The sequence below is a fragment of the Chanodichthys erythropterus genome, chromosome 18, assembly GCF_024489055.1.
Source record: "Chanodichthys erythropterus isolate Z2021 chromosome 18, ASM2448905v1, whole genome shotgun sequence".
Lineage (NCBI taxonomy): Eukaryota > Metazoa > Chordata > Actinopteri > Cypriniformes > Xenocyprididae > Chanodichthys > Chanodichthys erythropterus.
Window position 1 is genome coordinate 11189537 of NC_090238.1, and position 23665 is coordinate 11213201.

Here is a 23665-nt window from a genome sequence, read left to right on the forward strand (position 1 = left end):
CAAAATAAAGTAAACTGACATATTATACCCAAAAATTCTTCATACAGTGGACTACCAGTAAAACTGATAAAAATTTGAAACCAAAAATTATTCAGACACTTTGACCTGACCATGTTTTCTTAAGTGTTATCTGACATAATTAGGATTATTTATTTTTTTTCTGACAGTTTAACTCAGAGATCTTGTCATATTTTATTACCATTTTTTAAACTATAAGTGAATAAACTGTATTAATGATTGAAATGTTCAAGGTGTCTGAATACATTTTGGTTTGACTGTGTGTATATATATATATAAATAATCTAAATAGTAAATGTATATCAGCAATTTGTAATTATGTTTATGCCTAAAAGAGACATAATAATAACAAATTATTATTATTTATTATACAGTAAGTTAAACACATGGTATAATGCACTCACAAGGCCACACCTTTGTACCTGCTGTTTATCTCCCTGTGCAGGGTGATATAATGCACATCAGGCCTTGGAGGAAGAATTAAAGATGAAAACAGTTATTATAGTTAATGCCTGCTCTCTCTCAACCTGTTCCGTCAGCAACATGCAGTGCCACAGGCTGCGATTACAGCAAGGAAAGAGAGACGGAAACAAAAAAACAGGTTTGCGGTTGAAAGTTGTGTGCCGGCTTCTTTGAAATTCCCAGCTCCTGAATCCTGTGGTTTCCCTAAGCACCGTTCACCTGCGTCAACACTGACATCATCACCATGAGGACTGGAACAGGTCAAAGGTGACCTCAGTTCAAGGGAGGTGGCCTTCAACACAGTGCCATCTACTGGTGACAAACAGACATGTACGCTCATGCTCATTATACTCGAGGCATTTATTTAAAAGCTTTTTCCTTAAATCCAGAGATTAAAACAGATGCATTTTCAGCAATTTACAGAAATATACACAAATATACATGTGTAAGACTTTTTTCTCCCTTTGGAGAAGATAATTGGTCTCTTAAAAGTATAGTTGACCCAAAAATTAAAATCCTATGATTATTAACCCTAAACAAACATGCAATTTTTTCAGTGTAAAACCAAAGGTCATATTCACTGATTATACCTACTGAATTTCAAATCTTGTGGTCCAGATTTAAAAATGACCTCACCTGACAACACTTAAATTCCTTAAATTGTGTTCCAAAGATTAAAAAAACAACATACAAGTTTGGAACAAAAACAATTGCAGTAAATAATTAAAATATCATTACTTTTAATTTTTGCTTGAAATATTTCTTTACAACAGCCTAAACTGATCTTTACCTCGGACAAAGATCTAGTATCATGATTTTGTAGTGTTTGCAACCATTACTGATTATATTTTGAATGCTAACATATACTCACTGTTGACTGTAATGTCACATCTCACATTAAAAAAAAAAAAAAAAAAAAAACAGATCCCAAAAAAATAGAGCAAGATATTTGTTTTACAAATGGCAGTAAACACATGAAATTAGCAGAACTGTCAGACATTATGATAAACGAGTTTACGAATGAATATCTGGTCCTTTTTACATTATTTTAAAATAGTCCTGATAGTTACAGTACATCAGCTGAATTGATCCTTTGAACAGATTTCTTCTAGAAGGCACCTTTAGTCTTTCGGTGAGTCTGTGTATGGCACAACATTTTGACAAGTCAATTGTGCTTAGGAATTGATCAAATGTTTCTATGGTCCTGGTCTCAGTCACTATCAGCTCCGTTGTGGTCAATTAAATGCTTTTCTTCCAAAGGATGTACCTATAAAAAATAAAATATATAAAAAAATTAAAAAAAAAAAAAAAAAAAAAAAAACACACGACGACAATCCATTATGAATAAAAGGTCTAATTGGGATTCTTATACAGTAATAATAATAATAATAATAATAATAATAAAAAAAAAAAGATTTTTACTTTTAAGACATCTGCGGTCTGGCGGATGCTAGTTTTTTTTACTTTATAACTTCTTAAATATGGATATTTCTCTCACACAAATGCATTGCTTTGCTTCAGAAGGCCTTTGTTAACCCCCCGGAGCTGTGTGGAATATGTTTATGATGGATGGATGTGAATGGAAGCCCTTTTAGAGCTTCATACTTGTTCGTACTGTTCACTGCCATTATAAAGCTTGGATGCATCAGGATATTTATTAATATAACTCAGATCGTGTTCATCAGAAAGAAGAAAGTCATATACACCTATGACTTGAGGATGAGTAAAGCTTGTGTAATTTTCATCTTAAAGTGAACTAATCCTTTAAGCCTTTTCTCTATTCCTTAGTAAAAGTTTGTCTCAGCAGCTTTGTGAATGGGTTTCAAGAGAAAACTCTTATCTAAGAGCTTTTACTGCTATTTAGGAGAACTCTTAGTGGTTAGATAAAAATGTTTTGTGAATACGCGGCCCCCGGTCTTTTCACAATCAGATAGCTAACAGATCAGAGAAAACGCATGAAGTGACCAGGTGTAAACAGGCCCTACGAGGCACGAAACTACACAAAAATATTTGGCCGCAGAATGCGATCAGCCAACCAGAAATAAGTTTAAAATTATGTCATTAAACACTTTATGAGTTCTATGAAATTACAGTTCTGAGCATGTTTACCTGCGGCTCTAAGATTCGCTGGTAGGTGGGGCTAGACAGTTCATCAAGAGTTTCAGCAGCAGGTTTATTGAGCGTCTCCGGTAGGAGGAGCCCCAGGCAGCCCGCGGAAATCCCACTCAAACAGAACACCATAAAAGGCATGGAGGCGTGCAATGATTTCTAAGCAAAAAAAAATAATTCAGTACATAACCAATTAATAATAATATAATAATAATAATAATAATCATTTCAAATCAAAGCTGACTAAAAAAATATGTGAACATCACAAATTCATTATATATAATTTTTGTTTTATGTATAATATTAACAAAATATGTTATTGCAATAAATTTCTCAAGTCAGACAGCTTATAACTACTTACCATACTCGGCACAAACGGTGCCAGAATTCCCCCAACTCTACAGGACATGGAACACACACCCAACCCGGCATTCCTAACACACACAAACACACATTAGAATTAAACCAGCACATACAGTGGGGTACTTGTGAATTGTACTGACTAGAGGTCACGTTAACGGAATATTTTTTTTTGTGGCCAAAAAAATCTGAAAGCCGTCGGTCATTTTGACAGATTACACTGAGGGTGAATCTATTGTAACTTGTAACTGTAATTCCCACCCCTGTCCAGTTTGTGGCGAGTGTGTTCCAGTGTGGCAGCAGAGTGTGGGTTCAGCCTCCAGAACAAAATTAAAACTCCCCTGCATCGGTCTCGCTTGATTTGATTGATTGCGCACAGACGAGCACACAGTTCCATGCAGACCAGGGGGAAGGTTTGAGTTCAGGCAGATGCAGAGCGTCGATTAAGTTTAGTTCAGTTCTTATGTTTTGTTTATATTATAAATCGCAACTGAATTTTGTAATGGGCTGTATCGGACAATGAGAAAATTCTAACGTGAACTCTGGTACTGACAATAATTACATAATAGTCACACTAGAGGGCACCGTTTGCTCAAGCATAGATTCCTATTCTGTTAGGAGGACATACAATTTAATAAATCTTTTAATACACATTTCTACTTAAAAAGGCAAATGTGGAAAAACAAAATACGCTTTACATTAGACATGCAGCAAATGAGTTGGTTGTACCTGATGACGGTTGGGTAGAGCTCTGATGTATAAACATACACAATATTAAATGCAGCACTGACCATCAGTTTTCCCACTAGAGCCAGTGATGTGGCACTTAATAATGACCCTAAAAAAAGCAAATAACAGGCTTGACATGGTGTATATTAAGGAAGAATAAACTATGCCATAAGAAACATCCCTTTTTCAGGATACTGTAACTTAAAGATGCATCTGTGTGTGTGTGTGTGATATATATATATATATACACACACACACATATACTTATATTATTATGAATATTAATATTATGACACTATTATTACAATTTAAAATAACTGTTTTCAATTTGAAAATATTTTAACATGTAATTTATTCTTGTGTTGGCAAAGCTGAAGCTGAAAGCTGAAGTTTCAGCATCATTACTCCAGTCTTCAGTGTCACATGATCCTTCAGAAATCATTCTAACATGCTGATTTGCTGCTCAAGAAACATTTATTATGTACACTTGTACAAAATATTTGTGTACAATATTTTTTTTCAGGATTCTTTGATGAATAGAAAGTTCAAAAGAACAGCGTTTATTTGAAATATAATATTTTGTAACATTATAAATGTCTTTACTGTCACTTTTGATCGATTTAATGCATCCTTGCTGAATAAAAGTATTAATTTCTTTAATTTCTATTCAAAAAAAAAAAAAAAAAAAATTCTTACTGAACCCAAACTTTTGAACGGTAGTGTATAATGCTACAAAACCTTTGTATTTCAGATAAATGCTGTTCTTTTGAACTTTCTATTCATCAAATAATCCTGAAAAAAAAAGCACACAAATGTTTTCAACATTGATTATAATCATAAATGTTTCTTGAGCAGCAAATCAGCATCTTAGAATGATTTCTGAAGGATCATGTGACACTGAAGACTGGAGTAATGATACACACACACACACATATATACACACACACATTATATATATATACATATGTACACATACATACATACACATATAGCCCTAAAAAGTATTTTAAAACATACTAAAAAAACAATAAATACAATGGCACCTGCAAACTAAGAATTCTGATATTTTTCTTACTGTTACTGTTATTTTTCTTATAATCTTATCTATAATCTTGAAAAATACCTATTGTGTGATGACAAATATACCATGGCTGGTGGCAAAACGGGAATTTTGATTCTGGTGAAAACCTAATTTATTTGGAAAGATGATCACCTGATGCAGGTACAACCATTGTGAGCAGACAGGATACGCCTGCAAAAATGAGAAAATTGGCCAATGACTTCCTCCTGCCTGCCCTGAAAAAAAACAAACAAATATGCTCAGATAAAAATCTGAGGCCCTGATTACATCTGGCATAAAGATGCGCTTTGGTTGATCGGATCACAAGTAGACAAGGGAGACACATTCCTGTTTACACCTGGTGTTTTAATCCATCTCTTTTGTCCACTTTCAACTATTTCTGTCCTGATTTCTTCGAGAGTAGGGGCTATAGGTGGGTAAATGTATGGGCTTTTTTCCACATCTTTCTATCTATTGGATGAAATACGTTTGTGCAATGTACTTATGAATGTGCCCGGAGATGATTGAAAATGTTACAGAGTGCAAGCAGCTTTCTTTTCTGCTCTAATAGCCGCAAGAACACATTGAATGCTGTGAGTGTGTGTTAGAAAATCAGGAATGGTGAGAGAACATTGTGCTTGGCATGTATTTTCATCTTCAAACCAAACTTGGGTTTTCACCCAACAGTTTACACCCCGTCTGGCTAGTGCGCTTCCTATAATGTTTAAGCATTAAGACAGTAGGCGGTCTTTTGTGGCTGTTCAAACGCATTTGACCACATGAACATCTACACTACGAAAGTAATCCGGTCGAATGCGTTTTTGACTACCTCTGGAAGTGGTCGAAAGTGGACAAGCTCAAAACATTTTAGACCCCAATTACACCTGTATTTAGCGTCCACCTGTGATCCGATTGACCAAATTGCATCTTGATACCAGGTGTAAACAGAGCCTTAAAGAGTGTGATAATGCAGCATTCTGGATATGATTGTGCGAGTGTATTTACCACTGTTTGTTAATGAAGTACATGCAGAGAGGGTAAGCAGGGAGTTCCACCAGGCCATACATGGCAACACTAAGGTAACGATTACCTTTATCTTCACTGGCATTGAGGGTCAACCCATAATACACAAGGCTACAGGCATACCTGCAATACATGCATACATACAGACTGAGTACATAAAAATGCACACATTTTTGCCAATATGCTGCAAGAGAGAAATTAAGATATATATATCAGCTCTCAAATACTCACCACACATACATTAGCACCACAGTCCTCCAGCGCAGTATGGGATGTGTGACCAGCTGGAAAACCCCAGGGCTGGCTGCATCCGGAGCGCTGGTGCTGACGGCCCGGCGGAGCTTCACTATAATTCTGCCTTTCCCGTTTCTAAGAGCGAAATCCTGCAGGATGTTCTCAGCCTGCTCTTTGTGACCCCGAGAATAAAGCCAGCGTGGAGATTCTGGCAAATTCCTGGCATTGTCAGGGAAAAACAATCACAGAAATGAGGTAAATGCCTGCATTTTACTTTTAAGAAAACATGTTTAAGAGATGTTATGAGATTTTAGATTAGATTCCCATATGATTTGAACCTTTTCAGGGGTTTTCCAAGTGTTTTAATTATAATACAGGATTAATACTTTTTCTTGCGGTTGAGCTAGTTTTTTTACTCTTTTGCCACACTGATTGACATGCAATACGAGTGAAAGAACAGGAAATGACACATACAAATTTGACATTTAAAATTAAAATTGAAATGTTTTTATTAGGTTGTTAATTTAGGCAAATTTCATGGAAAGAGTAGAACGAATCAGTAAAAAAAATAAATAAAATAAAATAAAAACATATTTAAAAGAAGATAATTTACATTACCATTCAAACGTTTGGGGTTAGTAAGATTTTATTTTTTATTTTTTTTTATTTTTGAGAGAAATAAATACATTAATTCAGTAATGATGCATTAAATTTATCAAAAGTGACAAGAAAGACATGCAAAGTAACGAAAAAATTATATTTCAAATAAATGCTTACAGAAAAAAAATCTTACAGACAAACTTTTGAATGGTAGTGTGTATATATATATATATATATATATCTAGGGTTGATACCAAGAGCAGCTTTACACAGCACCTTTTCACTGTAAACAAATCACTTGTGGCAGTATCATCCTGGTGGCTTTTAATGAAGTCAAAGTGCTGTTGTTTAACAGGAAGTAATGATCCGACTACTCCGCTCACTTACACACAGAGCAGGAAGAGCAAAAGTCCAGGGCAGTTGGCCACAGTTGCTAGGTTCCGCCACGGCCGAACATAATATCCCAAGGCGCCAAACAGAGCGATGCCCACTGCAAAGGTCATATTAGTCAAGGTCCCTGGAACACAATCAAATTAGCTTTATAAGGCTAATGTGAAAGTAAACAACAAAAGTGATTAAATCATTCATTAATGTGCACCTGTCATGGCCCAGTAGGACTTTCCCACATATTCCTGAGTAAGAACAAAGCAGACCAACGCCATTCCTCCGTTCATCAGCCCCACCAGCAGCCGAGACACAGCAAACAACTCATAAGTGGGCGCTAATGCTGTGCCGTACCCAAACAAGACCTCAAAAAACAGACCTGAAAGAGAGAGCAGTTTTAAAAGAGGTCCCCATAATAACAACACATTAAATTGTTGTTTTAGAAAATATTAGGTTTTGTGTTTGCTTTTGGCTTTCAGTCGGTTGTGTATCAGAATCAACACATAACTTCTTTGCAATGTAAAACAGCTATATACATTATTCTTAATGTAAGAGCGGGCACGGCCATTGTGACTTGATTGTGTCGAGGCTTCCAATCTCATCCGCTTCCATTTATTTAAGCTGTACAAAAACTATCCACGATGCTGCTTGATATTGTTACTTGTTATCATATTATTTTAATTTACAGAATTATAATAATCATAAACACACTGGTTTGTAGCACAAATTATTTGACCATTTACAGCATCTTGTTATTCTTCCCGTTATTGACCTATAGAGGCATTAGAATCGGAAGTGCCCACACAATCACAGAAAATAGCTTTCCATTAATTAAAAACATTTCAGATTCCTAGAATGAACACTTAAGGCTGACATTATCTTCAAGAAGAAGTTTAAACAGATTGAGTACTTAAGGTTAAAGGTTAGAAAACCCATAACCGGATTGTTTGAGGCCTTGAAAGCACTGTAATAATGTGAAACTGTAAATTATAGTTTAGTAAAGAAAAGTTAAACCAGTTAATCTCCATCCTACCAGTTAGAAAAACCGGCTTCCTTCCGATTTTATCAGAGAGTGGTCCAAACAGGACATTTCCGATCAGCACACCCGCAAAGAACAGGGACCCAGCTAAGTTTACCTTGTAGGCTTGATGTTTAATTAGGTTCCACTGCAAGAGAAGACCAAAAGGAATATCAAACAACTTGAACATGCATGCATCCATCTGCTGTCTTGTCCAAACACAAAGATTATAATATCTTTAATATTTGAAATTCTTCCAAATTTGATATAAAGTGTACATCTGTATTCGAAAGAATGATGAGCAAGCTTAAGGCGAGTTTGTTTGATGCACAACATTGATGACAGTCTCTTACCTCAGTCACGATTGAGCTGACATCCTCTGTGAATTTCACACTTTGAGTTATATCACCATCCACACCATCAGTAACAAGTTCTAAATGATATTCTGGCACAGCACCCACTAAAATTATGAGCATGGACTGACATGCCATGTAAATCTGAAAAAAAAAAAAAAAGAAAAGAAAAAAAATATTTCAGGTTACTCACCTTTCATTGTCATTGTCAACTTTCACAATCTGATCTCAAAAAAATGAAAATATAAAATTAAGGCAATAACTAATTTAGGTTACTTGATATATTATATACACACACATAAATATTATTTATTTATTTATTTATTTATTATGTGATTACCAAAATAATTTTTGTGTTTCTGTATTGGTTAATCCACACCAGTAGGCTATGTGTAAGCTCTTTAGTCCCAGGTGTGTTTCAAATGCTAAAATATTATTATTGTTGTGATTCAATGGATTAAAAGATCTAGAAACAACTAGAAACTATTTTCTATAACTATTTTCCACAGAGACTGTGGAAAAGTATACATAGTATACTGTAAATATATCTGGGGAAAAAAATTAAGGGACCACTGCAAAATTAGTAGTTTCTCTGGATTTACCAATCATATGTACGTGTTTGGGTAAAATAAACATTTTAGTTTAATTCTATACACTACTGACAACATTTCTTCCAAATGTTAAAGGTGCCCTAGATTCAAAAATTGAATTTACCTTGGCATAGTCAAATAACAAGAGTTCAGTACATGGAAATGACATACAGTGAGTCTCAAACACCATTGTTTCCTCCTTCTTATATAAATCTCATTTGTTTAAAAGACCTCAGAAGAACAGGCGAATCTCAACATAACACCGACTACGTAACAGTTACGTTACTTAACAGTCGGGGTGTATACCCCCAATATTTGCATATGCCAGCTCATGTTCCCAGCATTATGAAAGGCATTAGACAAGGGCAGAACATCTGGATCTGTGCACAGCTGAATCAACAGACTAGGTAAGCAAGCAAGAACAATAGCAAAAAATGGCAGATGGAGCGATAATAACTGACATGATTCATGATAACATGATATTTTTAGTGATATTTGTAAATTGTCTTTCTAAATGTTTCGTTAGCATGTTGCTAATGTAATGTTAAATGTGTTTAAAGTTACCATCATTTATTACTGTATTCACGGAGACAAAAGCCGTCTCTATCTTCATTTTTAAACACTTGCAGTCTGTATAATTCATAAACAACTTCATTCTTTATAAATCTCTCCAACAGTGTAGCATTAGCCGTTAGCCACAGAGCACCATCAAACTCATTCAGAATCAATGTAAACATCAAAATAAACACTGTACTTACGCGATTAGACATGCTGCATGACGAACACTTTGTAAAGATCCATTTTGAGGGTTATATTAGCTGTTTGAACTTTTTTTTATGTTGTTTAAGGCAAGCGCGAGCTCTTGGGGCGTGGAGCATCAGATTTAAAGGGCCACACACCCTGAATCGGCTTATTTCTAATTATGCCCCAAAATAGGCAGCTAAGAAAAAAAATCTATGGGGTATTTTGAGCTGAAACTTCATAGACATTGTAATTTAGAGCATGTATTTGCAGAAAATGACAACTTTTCAACATTTAAAAACACGTCATGCTTTTAGATCTCAAATAATGCAAAGAAAACAAGTTTATATTAATTTTTGTGTGTACACAGATGGATCTGCCTGATTCCAGCCTTACTGAAGAACTAGTTCATCACCACTTATCCACCAAATTTCACAGTGGGTGCGAGATACTGTGGGTTGAAGACCTCTCCATGTCTCTGTCTAAACATTAGAGGACCAGGTGTTGGGCAAAGCTAAAATCTGGACTCATCAGAAAAGATCAGAATCAGGCAGATCTGTCTTTGTGAAGGACATGTGACTCAAGGTTATCCTGAAAGAAAACTTGTTTCCTTCTGCTCTGACAATGTGTGTTTTTTTCTATAGGACAATGATCCATGCCACCCAGCCAGGCCAAGCAAAGTGTGGATGGAGGACCATCAGATCAAGACCCTGTCATGGCCATCACAATTTCCAGACCTGAACCCCACTGAAAACCTCTGGAATATGATTAAGAGGAAGATGGAAGGTCCCAAGCCATCAAACAAAGCCCAGCTTCTTGAATTGTTGCACAAACAACAATGTGAAAGACTGTTAGAGAGCATGCCAAGATTCATGAAAGCTGTAACTGGAAATCAGGGTTATTCCACCAAATATTGATTTCTGATCTCTTCCTAATTTAAAGCATTAGTATCATGTTGTTTAATATAAACTTGATTTCTTCACATTATTCCAAGTCTGAAAACATGGCATCTTCATTGTTATTTCGACCAGTTGTCATTTTTTTTTTTTTTTTTTTGCAATTACACCTCTAAATGACAATAGTTGTATTTGGAATTTTTTTTTTTTTTTTATTTATTTTTTTTTTTAACAAAATTGTAAACTGTAATTTATAATCTTTAAATACTTTAAATAATTGTGCTTATATGTACTATGTCCCAAACATGACATAGTTTCATCACACAATTTGTTTGGGAGGGATTTTTTAATATATTTTCCCAAATATTAAATATGTTCTGTTAAAAAAAACTTCCTGTCGTCTTCATTATAATGAATGCTAAATTTGTGAATGCCTATTTGAACTTTTTTTTTATTTGACAGAGCTGACTCATATTGAGTATATAGGGAAGACATTTTGTAAGAAAATGAAAGAAGCAGAAGAGATATCTCTGAACATTAATCCAAAGTTTGTCCTAATACTCAAGAATTAGCGAAAGGCAGCAAAGTAATGGCTTTCCTGGATTAGAAACTCTTCATCAGATTCCAGGGTCTTAAAATGAAAACCCAAAACTAAATTACATAATAAGCAAACATATCAATGACTGACTGAATCTAGGTCAGATTAAAGCAAATACATCCCAGTGGCTGAAGATAAGATAATGAAAATATAAGGCTTTAAATGTATGATCCCTCATATAAAAGTTTTGCATAATTACTGGCTTGTGTGACCCGAAATATAACATTTACCTACACAAACACATGTCAGTCCAGTGTTTACGAATTTGCATGTATCATTAGTTTACCTGTAGGAAAACCAGGATGGTGATCATCCGTTTCTGGTGTCTACCGAATTCTCCAACCACCTGGAAAGCCTCCTCTAAATCCATTCCAGGGTCAAATCAAACGACCGCATGCCATCTAGTGTATATTTACATTTTCAATTATGGGTTTGATAGCAACTAAGGTTGCAGATGCTCCGCTGTAATCTGACTTCCCTTGGCAGACGTGGAATGAAATCACGTGGTACACAGTGTGGTTCTGATTGCACGAGACTGTGGCAAGCAAACACGTGGTACAAACAGCGGTTCTGATTGGACTAACGTTAGTGAAAGCTGAAGTTGAAACGGGCGCTTTCGTTGCCATTGCAACTTATTAAACATTTTTATTTTCTATTCAATATAGTGCTGCAGCCGTGACGTGAAAAGCCAGAAGACTAATTCGTGGCTCCCTTCGAGATGGTTCTGTTTTTATTTTTTAGTTTATGAGTAAAATAAGGACTGTGGTAAACATAAGTTGACGATGCTTGGACGTTTTGTTTAAATTAATCCATAACACCTTCTATATTCGGGTTTTCGATATGGGTGTGTGTAATTTAACGTACGTTCACGAAGTTTTCCACAGACCTTCTTTTTACTAAAATTAAATAGAAAAATCCGATTATAAAAACCCATAGGAAAATCTCGAGGGAACCATTAGCGAATTAGTCTTCTGGGTTTTGGCATCACGGTTGCAGCACTCCATTATTAAAGGGATAGTACACCCCAAAATAAAAATTCTGTCATCATTTACTCACCCTCAAGTTGTTCAAAATCTGTATAATTTTCTTTGTTCTGTTGAACACAAAGGAAGATAGTCTTGAAGGCTTCCTCCAAACGCCTCCTGTAAACCTTTGCTTCCTTTAAATTCAATTTTAACTGTTTAAGTACCCTAACATCCTTATTTTTAAATGCTGCTTTCCTCATATGTATAACCTGTTTGATACCTTTAGTCACAAATGGTTTATTTGGATAAACTTTAATCTCTTTAGAATGTATGACCAACTCCACACAAAAATTAAGTCATTTAACTAGTTATTTTTGCCAAGTGAACATCCTCAAACACCTGATTTTTAAATCTCTAAACTATGCATACATATTATTCGATATGGAAAGTTTCATTAAATAAGGTTAAAGCAATTTGTACATTTTAATTTCTTTATTAATCGTATTAATCCAAAACTCCTCCAGCAAACAATGTCTTCTTGTAATAAGAACCTTAAGTCCCTTAAATTGAGTAAAACATCTACAGTGTTACAGTCAAACAATGCAATAGAAAAAATAAACTTTATACAAACATTTCAAAACAGAACCATACTTTAAAAATACTTTTTATTGGTTCATACATGGAGTGGATCATTTTCTTTTAGCTTTTAATTAAACATACAAATGTTTAACAAATAAACCACAAACAACAAAACTAGTGAAACTAACAAGTAAAAAGAAAATCACCCTGAAGTAATAACTTTTAATATTTAACTGTGACTGTGAGGAAACAGAATATGAAAGGTAAGTACATACATAGACAAATCATGTTTAAAAAGACATACACAGAAGTTTAAAACGATGCGCTTTAAGACATCCAAGGAGAGAGTAAAAACTGGAGCATAATTTAGTTTAATTCTGACACCTGAGTGGTAGTTTAGAACGTGGTGGCGTACACAGACTCTCGTTCTCCACCTTTGAACGGTTCAGTGATTTGTTGCTGTTTTCCTTCTTGTTTTTCTTCTAGTTAGACAAAAAGAACAAAAAGAGTCAAAATCTGCATCCACAACCAATAAGTTTATTAATCATTTGTCAACACTAAAGGTGCATTCACATTTACCATAGCAAATATTCATGGCAAAATACAGTCATATCAATAGAAATACACACGATTCCATGAGGGTGAAACACACAAGTTTCTCATGAATTTGCTTCTGTGTGAACAGTACTTCATACAATGGCAACACTACTGACAATGTACCTTTTTTTGCACATGAAATTTTGCTGATGTGACCGCACCTTAAGCCCATGTATAACATTAAATAGGTCAAAATGTCTCACCCTGAAGAAGGGAACCCTTCCGTTCTCATAACACATTAGGTTCTCATCAGAGCACGACTGTTCAGTGATGTTTCCATCACTAGAAACACTGACTTCATCCTCCAGAGAGTCCTAAAAACAGAATTGCGGTTACGCCAGTCCAAACATTAGTATCATCTATAGCAATATAGAAAGAATATGGATGGACTAAACTTGCGATTGTGATACCTGGTCGAGAGGTTTCTCCTCTTCTGCCTCAATGACGGTCTCACACTGGCTAAGTGCACACTGAAGCTCTTCCTGTTGAGCCCTGAACTCCTCTTCCAGCTCCTCTCGACTCCTCGGCTTGTTCAGCACACGTGGGTACATGTACTCCCTACGCTGAGGGGTCGTTCCTGGAAAGACACAAATCACATTACTGCCCTGTACACATGGACAGATTATTTGCATTTGAGCAGTGACTTTACTCAAAAAGCAATATTTCCCTCACAGCTTTTCTCATACCGGTTGGTAAATCTTGCCGTAGCTCTGAGCTGATGAAGTTGTGTACAGTGTCCAGTGTCTGAGTGTTGATGGAGGAGAGGGTCTCTGTGTGCTCCTGCAAGGTAGCATCATCTTTGCCGGTCTGCAATTCCACACGACCCAGGATTCCTTCCACTTCCTGCTGCATGTGACTCAAATGGGCTTCACAGTCCTGAATGGCTTTCTTCCCCTTTTCATCTACAGACTGCATGCACACATAAAATAAGGGCAAAATAAAGCTTTAGCATGGGCAAATAGTCAGGTGTTTAATTTTCTCCATTCAACAGATTCAGGCCATAGACTGTAAAACAAGATGGACAACGTTGCAGATTAGTCTGTGCAGTAGTGATCCTGAGGTTGAGCCGCAGTATCAAGAATCCCGCCCAATCAAATTGCAAGCAAAGCTGTCAATCATGATGCTACACCCCATTTTTATAGCATCAAATTACTAGGGGTATTCCGATTTATCGGCTGATAATCGCTTCTAATAATTTGATTAGTGATCTCTCAATTTGCCATCTCGTTAGTTAGTTCAGCAAAAAATTAAAATAAAGTCATTTATTACTCAGTCACCCTCATGTCGTTCTACACCCCTAAGACCTTCATTCATCTTCGAAACACAAATTAAGATATTTGAAATACAATGGCACAGGGTGGCCTCTATTGAGAGAGAAGCTACCAAACCTCTCAAGATCCATAAAAGTGCTAAAAACATACTTAAAAGTTCATGTGAGTTCTTCAGTGGTTCTACCATAATATTATAAATAGACGAATACTTTGTGCGCCAAAAAACAAAAAAAACAACAACGTGATGGCCAATTTCAAAACACTACTTCTGAGCTTTATTAAATCTCATTTCGAATTAGTGATTCGGATATCCTATCAAAAGGCTAAACTGCTGAAATCGTGACTTGACTCTCCCACTGATTTTATTCGTAAAACTCTGAAGCAGTGTTTTGCCTGCCGTGAGAAGTATGGCATGATATGCATCAGATCTCAATCTCTGTCCGGCACAGGTAAAATAATTATAATGCTGAAAGTGAGGTACAATTCATGTTTCTTTATTAAATAACTTTAAGTTGAAAACGTTCTGGGAGACAATTTCACAAACAGCATGAGTGAATCACAGCGCACGCTCCCTTTCCCTCTCAAAATGCGCAAATGGCTTCACATCACCACATCTGCACTATAACTATAAGCAAGCTGCACACTGAACAGTTGACAGAATTGTCACATGATCAAGGCAGTGCTGCATCACCACTAAAGTTTATAATTTGCATTTCTTTTTGAATTTTGCATTTTAAATTTTCAGCTCCAAAAAACCTGATCAGCGCACCCTTACAAATAAACCGAAACCAAACTTATCGGAAAAACCCAACACATGAACATACGTCACCGTGATAAAAAGTACCCAAAAAAACTGACAAACCATCTTCGGAAAAAATTATTTGAAGAGTAATGGGATTTTGCCTTGCATCCAATTTGATTAGATGGAGGGGACAGGGTTTGAGCTATACTGCAGCCAGCCACCAGGAGCCAATCAATGTTTTGGCTTCATTTGTGTGGCACACTTGGTTCACAAAGTCACTCATGTGAGATCACAGCAATAGCAAACCACAGCAATCCAATGATTAAGGATAAAAATCAAGTCCTACTTTTTTCCCTGGTTTGAGAAGTTGTTCCACCCAGATATACATCACAGCAGGGAAGAAAAGACTATCACAACTGCTGTTACGTGCTGACCTTACACTTCAAGAGCGATATTTGAGGCTTAGAAAGAACCGAATCAAAATGTGTAAATACAACTCTGTAAAAAGTTCAACACTACAAGTGTGCCCCATTAGGTACCAAAAATGGACATGACAAAATGGACTAACACTTTAAACAGAAATACATCATGCAAGTAAACAAGCCTGCAAATTGGCAATGGGACAGGACCAAACTAACCTTTAGCAAGTCTTGCACAGCTGTGTCGGTCTCCCTGATGAGTTGGAGCTGTTCCTGGGCTTTAATCTCAGTTGAGTTTCTGGCTTCGTTACACCACCTGAGTCCTGACTCAGCCAGCGAGTCAAGCGACGTCTGTAGGAGTCCACAGTATCCGGCACACTCCTCCAATGCCCTCTCTCCCTCTTCTGTAACCCCATTCATCTCTGTTATCACTCCGTCCACAGAAGAACCCAGTCGAGCACGAACAGACACAGTGTGCTCCTCGGCCACAGTGCATTTACTACAATAAAAGATGATTTATTAGGGTTTTGTTACAGGAAACATGAAGGTATATGTTGTGAATGTTCTCTCACCTCTGTATGGAGCTCTCTAGTGTTTCAAGTGGAACAATCTGGGCAGATGCTGCTTGTGAAAGACCCTCAAAATCAGTCTGAGTGTCCACTGCCAAGAGATTCAATTGGTTCTGCAAACAATGAACCAGCTCCGCCACACGCTGTACAAAAAGAAACAATTTAAGAACAATTTTAGAACCCTCTAGTGTTCAAAAGAGAATAGACAAAAGTTAGGTCACAGAACTTTAAATGTTTAATTGGTTACATTCATACCCATAAAGCTTGTGAACATCTGAGCCAATCAATTTAACAAATGTGATTGCTTGGTTTAAAGACAATCCTCCTCTTCAAGGAACTGTCCAGGGGTTATAGACCTACCGCCTGATGGCTGTTTCCAGCTTGACTAATCTGTTGCTTGAGCTTGTCGTGTTCAGCATGCAGACTGCTGAAGCCCTGCACAGCGCACTCTCGCATACTGGCCAATGATTCCATGTAAGAGTCAAAAAATGACATCATCTCTGCTTTCAGACCCTGCATCTGTAAAACACATTTTAACATCACTTATTAAAAATCTCAAATAAGCAGTAAACAGGCATAACAGCAGGTCAATCCATTCTTCACACATACCTGCTCAGCCAGAGTGTGGTATCTGTGAAGAGTTTGCTTCAGACTGTCATTCATCACCATGACAGACCTGATTCCTGGCACCGCCTGGGCAACCAGAACCTCCTCTAGATACTGCTTGTGTTCATCCTGGACACAAAAAGATATTGCCAATGAATGGGCAATATTAAAAATATAATGCCTAAAAAACAATGTGAATTTAAGCATCACAACATCAAAGTACACAATACGAGAAGGATACTCATAAAGAATACAATTAATAGAGAACAGAATAGTGGTTTTAAAAATGATGGCAAAAGCTAAAGATCTAACATTACTGAAAATGCTATTTGTGGTTTCAAGACTACACAGAAATCAAGAATTCAGCCTTAATATCATTAAAAAAAATATATATAAAAAAAGTGTTTGTAATTCAAAACATTTGGACTGATTCTTACCAGTATTTCCAGCATGCTGTTCTGAGCCTCCTGAGAGAGTTTCTCCTGATGCAACACCCGTTCCTTGCACCGCTCTACACCCTCTCCAACAGCTCCTTTAATACTGCTGTAAGACTCACAGACAGCACCTAACGTCTCCTTAAACACTGTGCTGTTTGTATTCAGCAGCTCACCTACATTTAACATTTAAACAGACATTAATTTGATCAGTTTCCTGGAAGTGATTTTAAACACCCCAAAACAGGGATATTACACTGAGTGCGCATCCGTGTGACATATCTTACCCACAGAAGAGCGGTAATAGTCAATCATAGCAGCATGTTTGTGGCTCTGCTCCTGCAGCGAGGTCTGCATACTGTTGTAGCAGTTCTCCATGCGTTGGGCGAAGCTCTGCTGGACCTCCCCATTATGAAGCTCCACCTCCTTCTTCCTCTGCAGCTTAGCGTGGAGACCGCTAACATCTTGCGTGCTGGCGTCAGCAGTGTTCAACAGCTGGATGAGAAAGGCTGAGTTAGTATAGTGTTCATGTATGCATATTTTATCAACGCATCACCAAATGACACACACACTATCTGATTCCTTCAACCATCACAGACCTGGTCAGCAGTGCTGTAGAGTTGAACCTCATTACTCTGGAGCTGTGAAGCGATAAACTCCTCCTGAGTGAGGCGGTGCCTGGTCTCCGTTAGGTCCTTGTGAGCCTCCTCCAGTCTCTGGTTCTTGTCCTGCAGGTCCTCAGTGCACTGGTCCAATTTTTGCTTACTGTCTGTGAACAAGTCCACAATCTGCCAACACAAGCACAAAATTCATCAGATACACCACTTACAGTGTCGTGACATCACTTTAACAGTCAAAAGTGGAAGTTGGGCAGGGCTTGTATACATAGGAAAGCAGAAGTAGAATGGATTTGAAAGATGCTCACCTTCTTGAGCTCCTCCTCCATAGCAGCGATCCGCTCGTTGTACTCAGTGATCTGCTCTTCCTGAGACATCAGTTTACTGTTCATATTCCTGCAAAAGAGCAAATAAACAGTGAAATATGGTCTGCTTCTTAATTACCCGATTCAACCAATAATATAAACAGTCTTAAATTAAAAGGAACAAACATTTTTAGATTTTCTGAAGAAAATAGTGTACTGCATCATTCATTATTCACAGTTCAGGGTGAGTTATGTGCTAAAAAGTGTAGCACTTTTAAAACGCCTTATCCAAGGACTAATGATCATACACCACCATTCAAAAGTTTGTGGTTTGTATAATATTTCTGAAAGAAGTCTTACATTCACCAAGGCTGCATTTCTTTGAAAAAAAAAAAAAAAAATTGTAATATTGTGAGATTTTATTACAATTTAAAATAACATTACTGTTTATAATGTATAAAAATAGTAATTTATTCCTGTGTTGGCAAAGCTGATTTTTTTTAGCAGCCATCACTCAAGTCTTCAGTGTCATATGATATATATATATATAGATTTATGATAGTCATATGATATATATATATATAGATTTATGATAGTCATATGATATATATATATATAGATTTATGATAGTCATATGATATATATATATAGATTTATGATAGTCATATGATTATATATATATATATATATATTAAAAATAAAACCAAAAAAACCCACAAAACTCACTCATAGTTATCAACGGAGAGGTACACTCCATGTTTGTCACGAGTGGCAGCCAGATCTCTTTTCAATCGCTCAATCTCTTCTGTGTATTCCTGCAACATTCATTTTAGAAAGATGAATTTGTCAATGTTGATGCTGTGTGAACATGGAGAAATTGTGAATATAGTACAACTTGTGAAAATGAACATCAGTAAAGAATCTTGCCTTTATCAGTGTTCTCTTGGTGAGTTTTTGGTTGACCTCTGGCTTATTCATGATACTCTTGGCCCTGTTAGCATAGTCCAGAGTGCTCAGAGTTTCCTACAATCACATTATAAATCAATATTCCTAATAATAAAGAAAACAACAAAAGAACAGTACAAAGCCAAACAGCACGTCATACCTCCAGATTGATGGAGGCAGGAGACACAGTGGCGATAATTGAGGTTTTGGTGCGTCCTCCCAGCGAGTCCTGCAGTATGCGGGTAAGTTTGGACTCCCTGTAAGGCACATGAGGCCCTCTCTCCACCAGAGCCTTGATTACACGACCCAGAGTCAGCAGAGACTGGTTTATGTTGCCGGCTTCACGTGCACGCTTATCCACAGCACCAGACCGCCCGATGTTCTCACTACCCGCTAGATCCACCTGAACAGTGTGAAAGATGAGTTGTCAGTTTAAAAATACTTTAACACTGGTGAATCCCACTACTGAGCCAGAGCTGTAGATTAAAATCACATGGAGTGAAGAAAGTAGACTCACCAAGTTCAGTTTCCCAATCTTAACCAGTTCCTCTCCGTCCAATGTGATCTCTTTCATGTGAATAGTCACGGAGAACACAGAGTGGGATCGACTGGTGGAATAAGTCAAAAGGAGAACATTTTAAACAATGAACAACTTAGCACTGTCATACATTTTGTTAGCCTCTTAAATTAGGATGCAAGGATCCAGTTATTACCTGGAGTAAGCGTTCATGAGGGTAGAGGCTGTCTTCCTCTTGGCTGCTCCTCTCTCCAGGATCTGATACACCTCGTTCTTATTGTGCACAGTGATCTCCTCCAGACCTTTAATGGTCACACCCCTCTGACAGAAACACAATGTCAGATTTTAGTGAACATTTTCAAAGGATATGCAGATATATAGTGTATTACTTCTTTTTGAGGAAACCAATTAGAAGCATACTTTATTTCTGGGATCATCAAAAAGTTGTAATCTCTCAGTCACATCAGGAGCAGGGCTGAGCAGGTCAAACAGTTCCTCATTATAGATTTCCAGCAGAGATACCTTCACTGAGAATTCTGTGCCGTTATTGGACAGTTTCTCAAAGATCTGATGAAGAGTTCTGGGAATAATTCCAGCTAGAGGGTCCTGTAAGAGAAAGGGTGAAAGTAGTATAAGGAAGAAAAAAAAAAAAAAGACCTGATCAATCCCTGAATAGATCAGATCTTGGAAATATGGGTACTGATATCGTGGCCCAACATCAAAACCTCAATAAGAAAGCATTATTATTCATTTCATATGCAAAGAGATATCATCTACATTTGAGTCTTAAAGGTACAGTAGCAAAAAACAAGCAGTTTATTCAGAGGGAGTCAGAATAAGGCTAGAAACTAGAAAGTTACATGAAACTAAAATAGTTGCTGGTGCAAGAAACCTTTATTAACTGCTGCAGAACTGCCAAAATGTAACTCAGATGTTACCTCTTCCCAAGTAAACTCCTCATTGGGCGATCTGTCACCCTCCATTGTGAAGGTTTTCCCTGTTCCAGTTTGTCCATATCTTTTAGCAAACAGAAATAAAACAATATAAATACATAAGATTTTGTGTTTGTTTTTAATGCCATGCTTTGGCTTTTTTTTTTAAATGGCAAAATTCATAATTGAGTAATTAATTTAAAAACAGTTGATGAAACCAAATTTATAAAAGGTAACAGGTAAAACCATCAGTAAAGTTGAATGAAATGATATTTAAAGAGATACTCACGCAAATATAGTACAGTTATAGCCCATAATAACTTCATCTAATATGGGGCAAACCACACTTCTATAAACATCAATTTGTTTGGCAGAAGGACCAAAAACCTAAACCAATTGAAATGAGACATTTAATGAGCATTACTGCACAAGAAAAGATTTAAATATCAGTAATGTGGGTGGAAAACAAGCCAAAAACTCACCATGTCAAAGGTGTACGTTTTTCTTGCGGCTTTGTCCGTGGCACCTCCAGTACGAACAGTCACCTCTTTTCGGTTCTGGTCACATTCAACAACAGTATGAGAGGCAGATTTACGCTCCACTGTGTTGAAGGGCCTGTGAATCGCACATCAGACATGAGAATGGTGTTGTTCATGAGACCGAGTTGTTCATTTTGATCTCAAACACACACACATATATAATTTTATTTAGATATTAAAATTCTAAAACATTAAAAAACAGGAAACCAAATGAAGAAAAGCCAGTTAAAATCATGGAACTAAATAAATATCCTATATTAGATTTTTCAGCAAAAATTTCAGCAATTATGAAACAAGTAAAACATAACACAAATGATCAAACCATTCTTTTGGCCAACATTGTAATTAGTAAATTGTATGAAATGATCATTTAAAACGTGACAGCTGTAACAGTTACATTTGTAGAGAATACTGTTGGTATCAGAGAGGAGCAACGTTACGTTACAAATCAACATCACTGTTCACCCAATAGTTAGGCTAGGCTCAAATAGCGCATATTAATTTTATATATATATATATATATATATATATATATATTTTGTATTAGGAGTGTAAAAACAATACAACATACAAACCACTGCCAGAGGAAAACACATGAGTGTGGCATGCTTACAATAACATATATTAAACACATACAAATACACATAGAAAACATGTACATTCACCTGCATCGTACAACCACTTGTATATTTCTGCCTTTCTCATCTTTTTTGGCTGCTGGTATCTGTGATGAAGCCATGGTAAAGGAGCGTCTTCTGGGCTCCAAGTCTGAAAATGCCCTTTAAATGTAACCTTTAAACAAAAGCAGAATTCAACTAGCAAAAATAAGTCACACTGAAAGGTCGCTTATATACATATATGGTATATATGCGCCATTTAAAAATATAAATACACATAAATATATATATATAAGTTACATCAGATCCATTATTTTGACATTACCTAACCTAAATGGCGCCTAAACAAATTAAATTACACACACAACAAGCTAATGAAAACAAAATTAGAAAATGAACGTACCGTTTAAATGTATATACTTTAAAAGGAGATAAAATAAGATAGTAAAGCCGTTTAAAATCCCTCCAGTGAAGCAAGTTGCTTGAATACACTTTATTTGCTGTACGCTCTAACTCCGCGTCTCAAGCTCTGCAGTTAGCTGACTTTGAAAATTGCGCATCTGCAGCATTAAGCCAATCAGAGGAGAGGGTTTTCTCGCCATCCTTCTGATTGGTCTAAAGGAAGCGAGCAGGAGCAGATGCATCACGGGAAAGTGCAGCGTTTTCGAATAGTACTGGATGATGAGCATATATATATATGATGTAATTAGGTGTAATTAAGCGTAAATACGACTAAGACAAAGACGTAAATAAGACTAATCAGATAAAGAATAAACATTAAATTAATACTAATTTTTACTGATACAGTTTATTATGATTGCTTATTCATTTTGTGTTATATGACAGTACAGAAGACAGGAACTATGGTGTCTTTCCTCTTACGTCAATTTTTATATGATCTAAAATATTTCAGTGCAGCTCTTATAATAAACATTACAACAAAACAGGAACTGTGATCCTCATTCAAATATACGCCTCAAACGTTTCTCTTTCTGAAATGACTGTAGTTCCTCATATAACCAGTAGATGGTAGTAAGATACCATTATGACTGTGCTCTCAGATGAAGCATAGGCATGATAGGCCTACCACATTTGGACTACAGAGAAAACACATTTAGTTGTTGTCTTACATGGTTGATCGTCGTTCTGTCATTTATATCTATTTATCAATTGCATGAGCATTTTATTATTCAAAACATATTTTTAGTCACATAATTCACAATTGATTCTTTTATGTCGTTAATGTTTACACCGCACTTTTTTTTTACACAATATAATTTTATTTGTTAATACTACTTGTTTATTACATTTATACTTTGATTTTACTTTATTTTATACATTTTACACAATACAAATACAAATGTAAGTCTAATATGACCCCGTTTTTTTCTTCTTTTTGACATAAAAACTGTCTGTGAAACTTTTTATCATGTTGTCATTTTATTTATTTATTTATTTATTTATTTGTTTATTTATTCAATTTTTACGACTTTTTGAATGCCTTTTGTGTATGGGTTTTAATGTTATCACAAACTTTAATGAAATAAATATTCATAAATAATATTATGTAATATATATTACATAAACGTTTTAAAAAACATTTCTCACAGTTGTGACGTCATTCTCACGTAAAATTTTAGACACAAACAAATAATTTGTGGACCGAATGCGAAAGTCTAAAAATTAAAATATTATTTAATTCGTTTACTAATTAATGTTAGCATAACAAAAAAAAAAATTATTCAAACACAACACACATTTTTGAGCTGCGCAACACGTGACGCTGGAATTATTTATGACTTTAACAGACTAGTGTGAGGTTGAGATGTGTGCTTC

General features: G+C 36.1%; 2 protein-coding genes across 4 annotated transcripts; both read right to left on the reverse strand.

Annotated features, from left to right (window-relative positions):
• Window positions 1–318: 318 nt before the first annotated feature.
• On the reverse strand, window positions 319–11647 carry slc22a15 (solute carrier family 22 member 15). 2 transcript variants are annotated; one of them, XM_067367616.1, is made up of 12 exons: window positions 11462–11647; window positions 8351–8494; window positions 8013–8145; window positions 7194–7358; window positions 6983–7112; window positions 5993–6214; window positions 5744–5884; window positions 4892–4974; window positions 3679–3787; window positions 2951–3023; window positions 2590–2748; window positions 319–792 (listed from the first exon to the last, which is right to left on the reverse strand). In XM_067367616.1, exons 1-12 carry the CDS (start codon window positions 11543–11545, stop codon window positions 790–792), a joined length of 1446 nt encoding a protein of 481 aa, XP_067223717.1. In that variant the 5' UTR covers window positions 11546–11647; the 3' UTR covers window positions 319–789. The 2 variants fall into 2 exon arrangements, with proteins under 2 accessions (XP_067223717.1, XP_067223716.1); XM_067367615.1 differs by lacking the exon at window positions 319–792 and adding an exon at window positions 828–1747.
• Window positions 11648–12661: 1014 nt separating this feature from the next.
• kif11 (kinesin family member 11) lies at window positions 12662–22362 on the reverse strand. Of its 2 annotated transcripts, XM_067366740.1 has the most exons (23): window positions 22233–22362; window positions 21878–22004; window positions 21156–21288; window positions 20963–21060; window positions 20680–20758; window positions 20162–20347; window positions 19938–20062; window positions 19742–19832; window positions 19385–19627; window positions 19207–19302; window positions 19006–19094; window positions 18283–18370; window positions 17957–18145; window positions 17645–17852; window positions 17361–17533; window positions 16927–17052; window positions 16678–16836; window positions 16321–16460; window positions 15968–16247; window positions 14003–14225; window positions 13727–13893; window positions 13520–13630; window positions 12662–13201 (listed from the first exon to the last, which is right to left on the reverse strand). In XM_067366740.1, exons 2-23 carry the CDS (start codon window positions 21949–21951, stop codon window positions 13091–13093), a joined length of 3189 nt encoding a protein of 1062 aa, XP_067222841.1. In that variant the 5' UTR covers window positions 21952–22004; window positions 22233–22362; the 3' UTR covers window positions 12662–13090. The 2 variants fall into 2 exon arrangements, 1 of the variants encoding a protein (XP_067222841.1); XR_010892494.1 differs by lacking the exon at window positions 12662–13201 and having other exon boundaries at window positions 13989–14225.
• Between the last annotated feature and the right edge of the window lie 1303 nt (window positions 22363–23665).

Excerpts from the sequence above, each read along its gene's own strand:
- slc22a15 (XM_067367615.1), bottom strand. The coding sequence starts at position 11,545 with ATGGATTTAGAGGAGGCTTTCCAGGTGGTTGGAGAATTCGGTAGACAC. Across the intron at positions 8,146-8,350 it reads TCAGCTCAATCGTGACTGAG|TGGAACCTAATTAAACATCA; the intron begins GTAAGAGACTGT and ends CTTCTCTTGCAG. Across the intron at positions 5,885-5,992 it reads GTGGTGCTAATGTATGTGTG|GTATGCCTGTAGCCTTGTGT; the intron begins GTGAGTATTTGA and ends CATGTATTGCAG.
- kif11 (XM_067366740.1), bottom strand. The coding sequence starts at position 21,951 with ATGGCTTCATCACAGATACCAGCAGCCAAAAAAGATGAGAAAGGCAGA. Across the intron at positions 21,061-21,155 it reads AAACGTACACCTTTGACATG|GTTTTTGGTCCTTCTGCCAA; the intron begins GTGAGTTTTTGG and ends CAATTGGTTTAG. Across the intron at positions 17,853-17,956 it reads TCTACAGCACTGCTGACCAG|CTGTTGAACACTGCTGACGC; the intron begins GTCTGTGATGGT and ends TTTCTCATCCAG.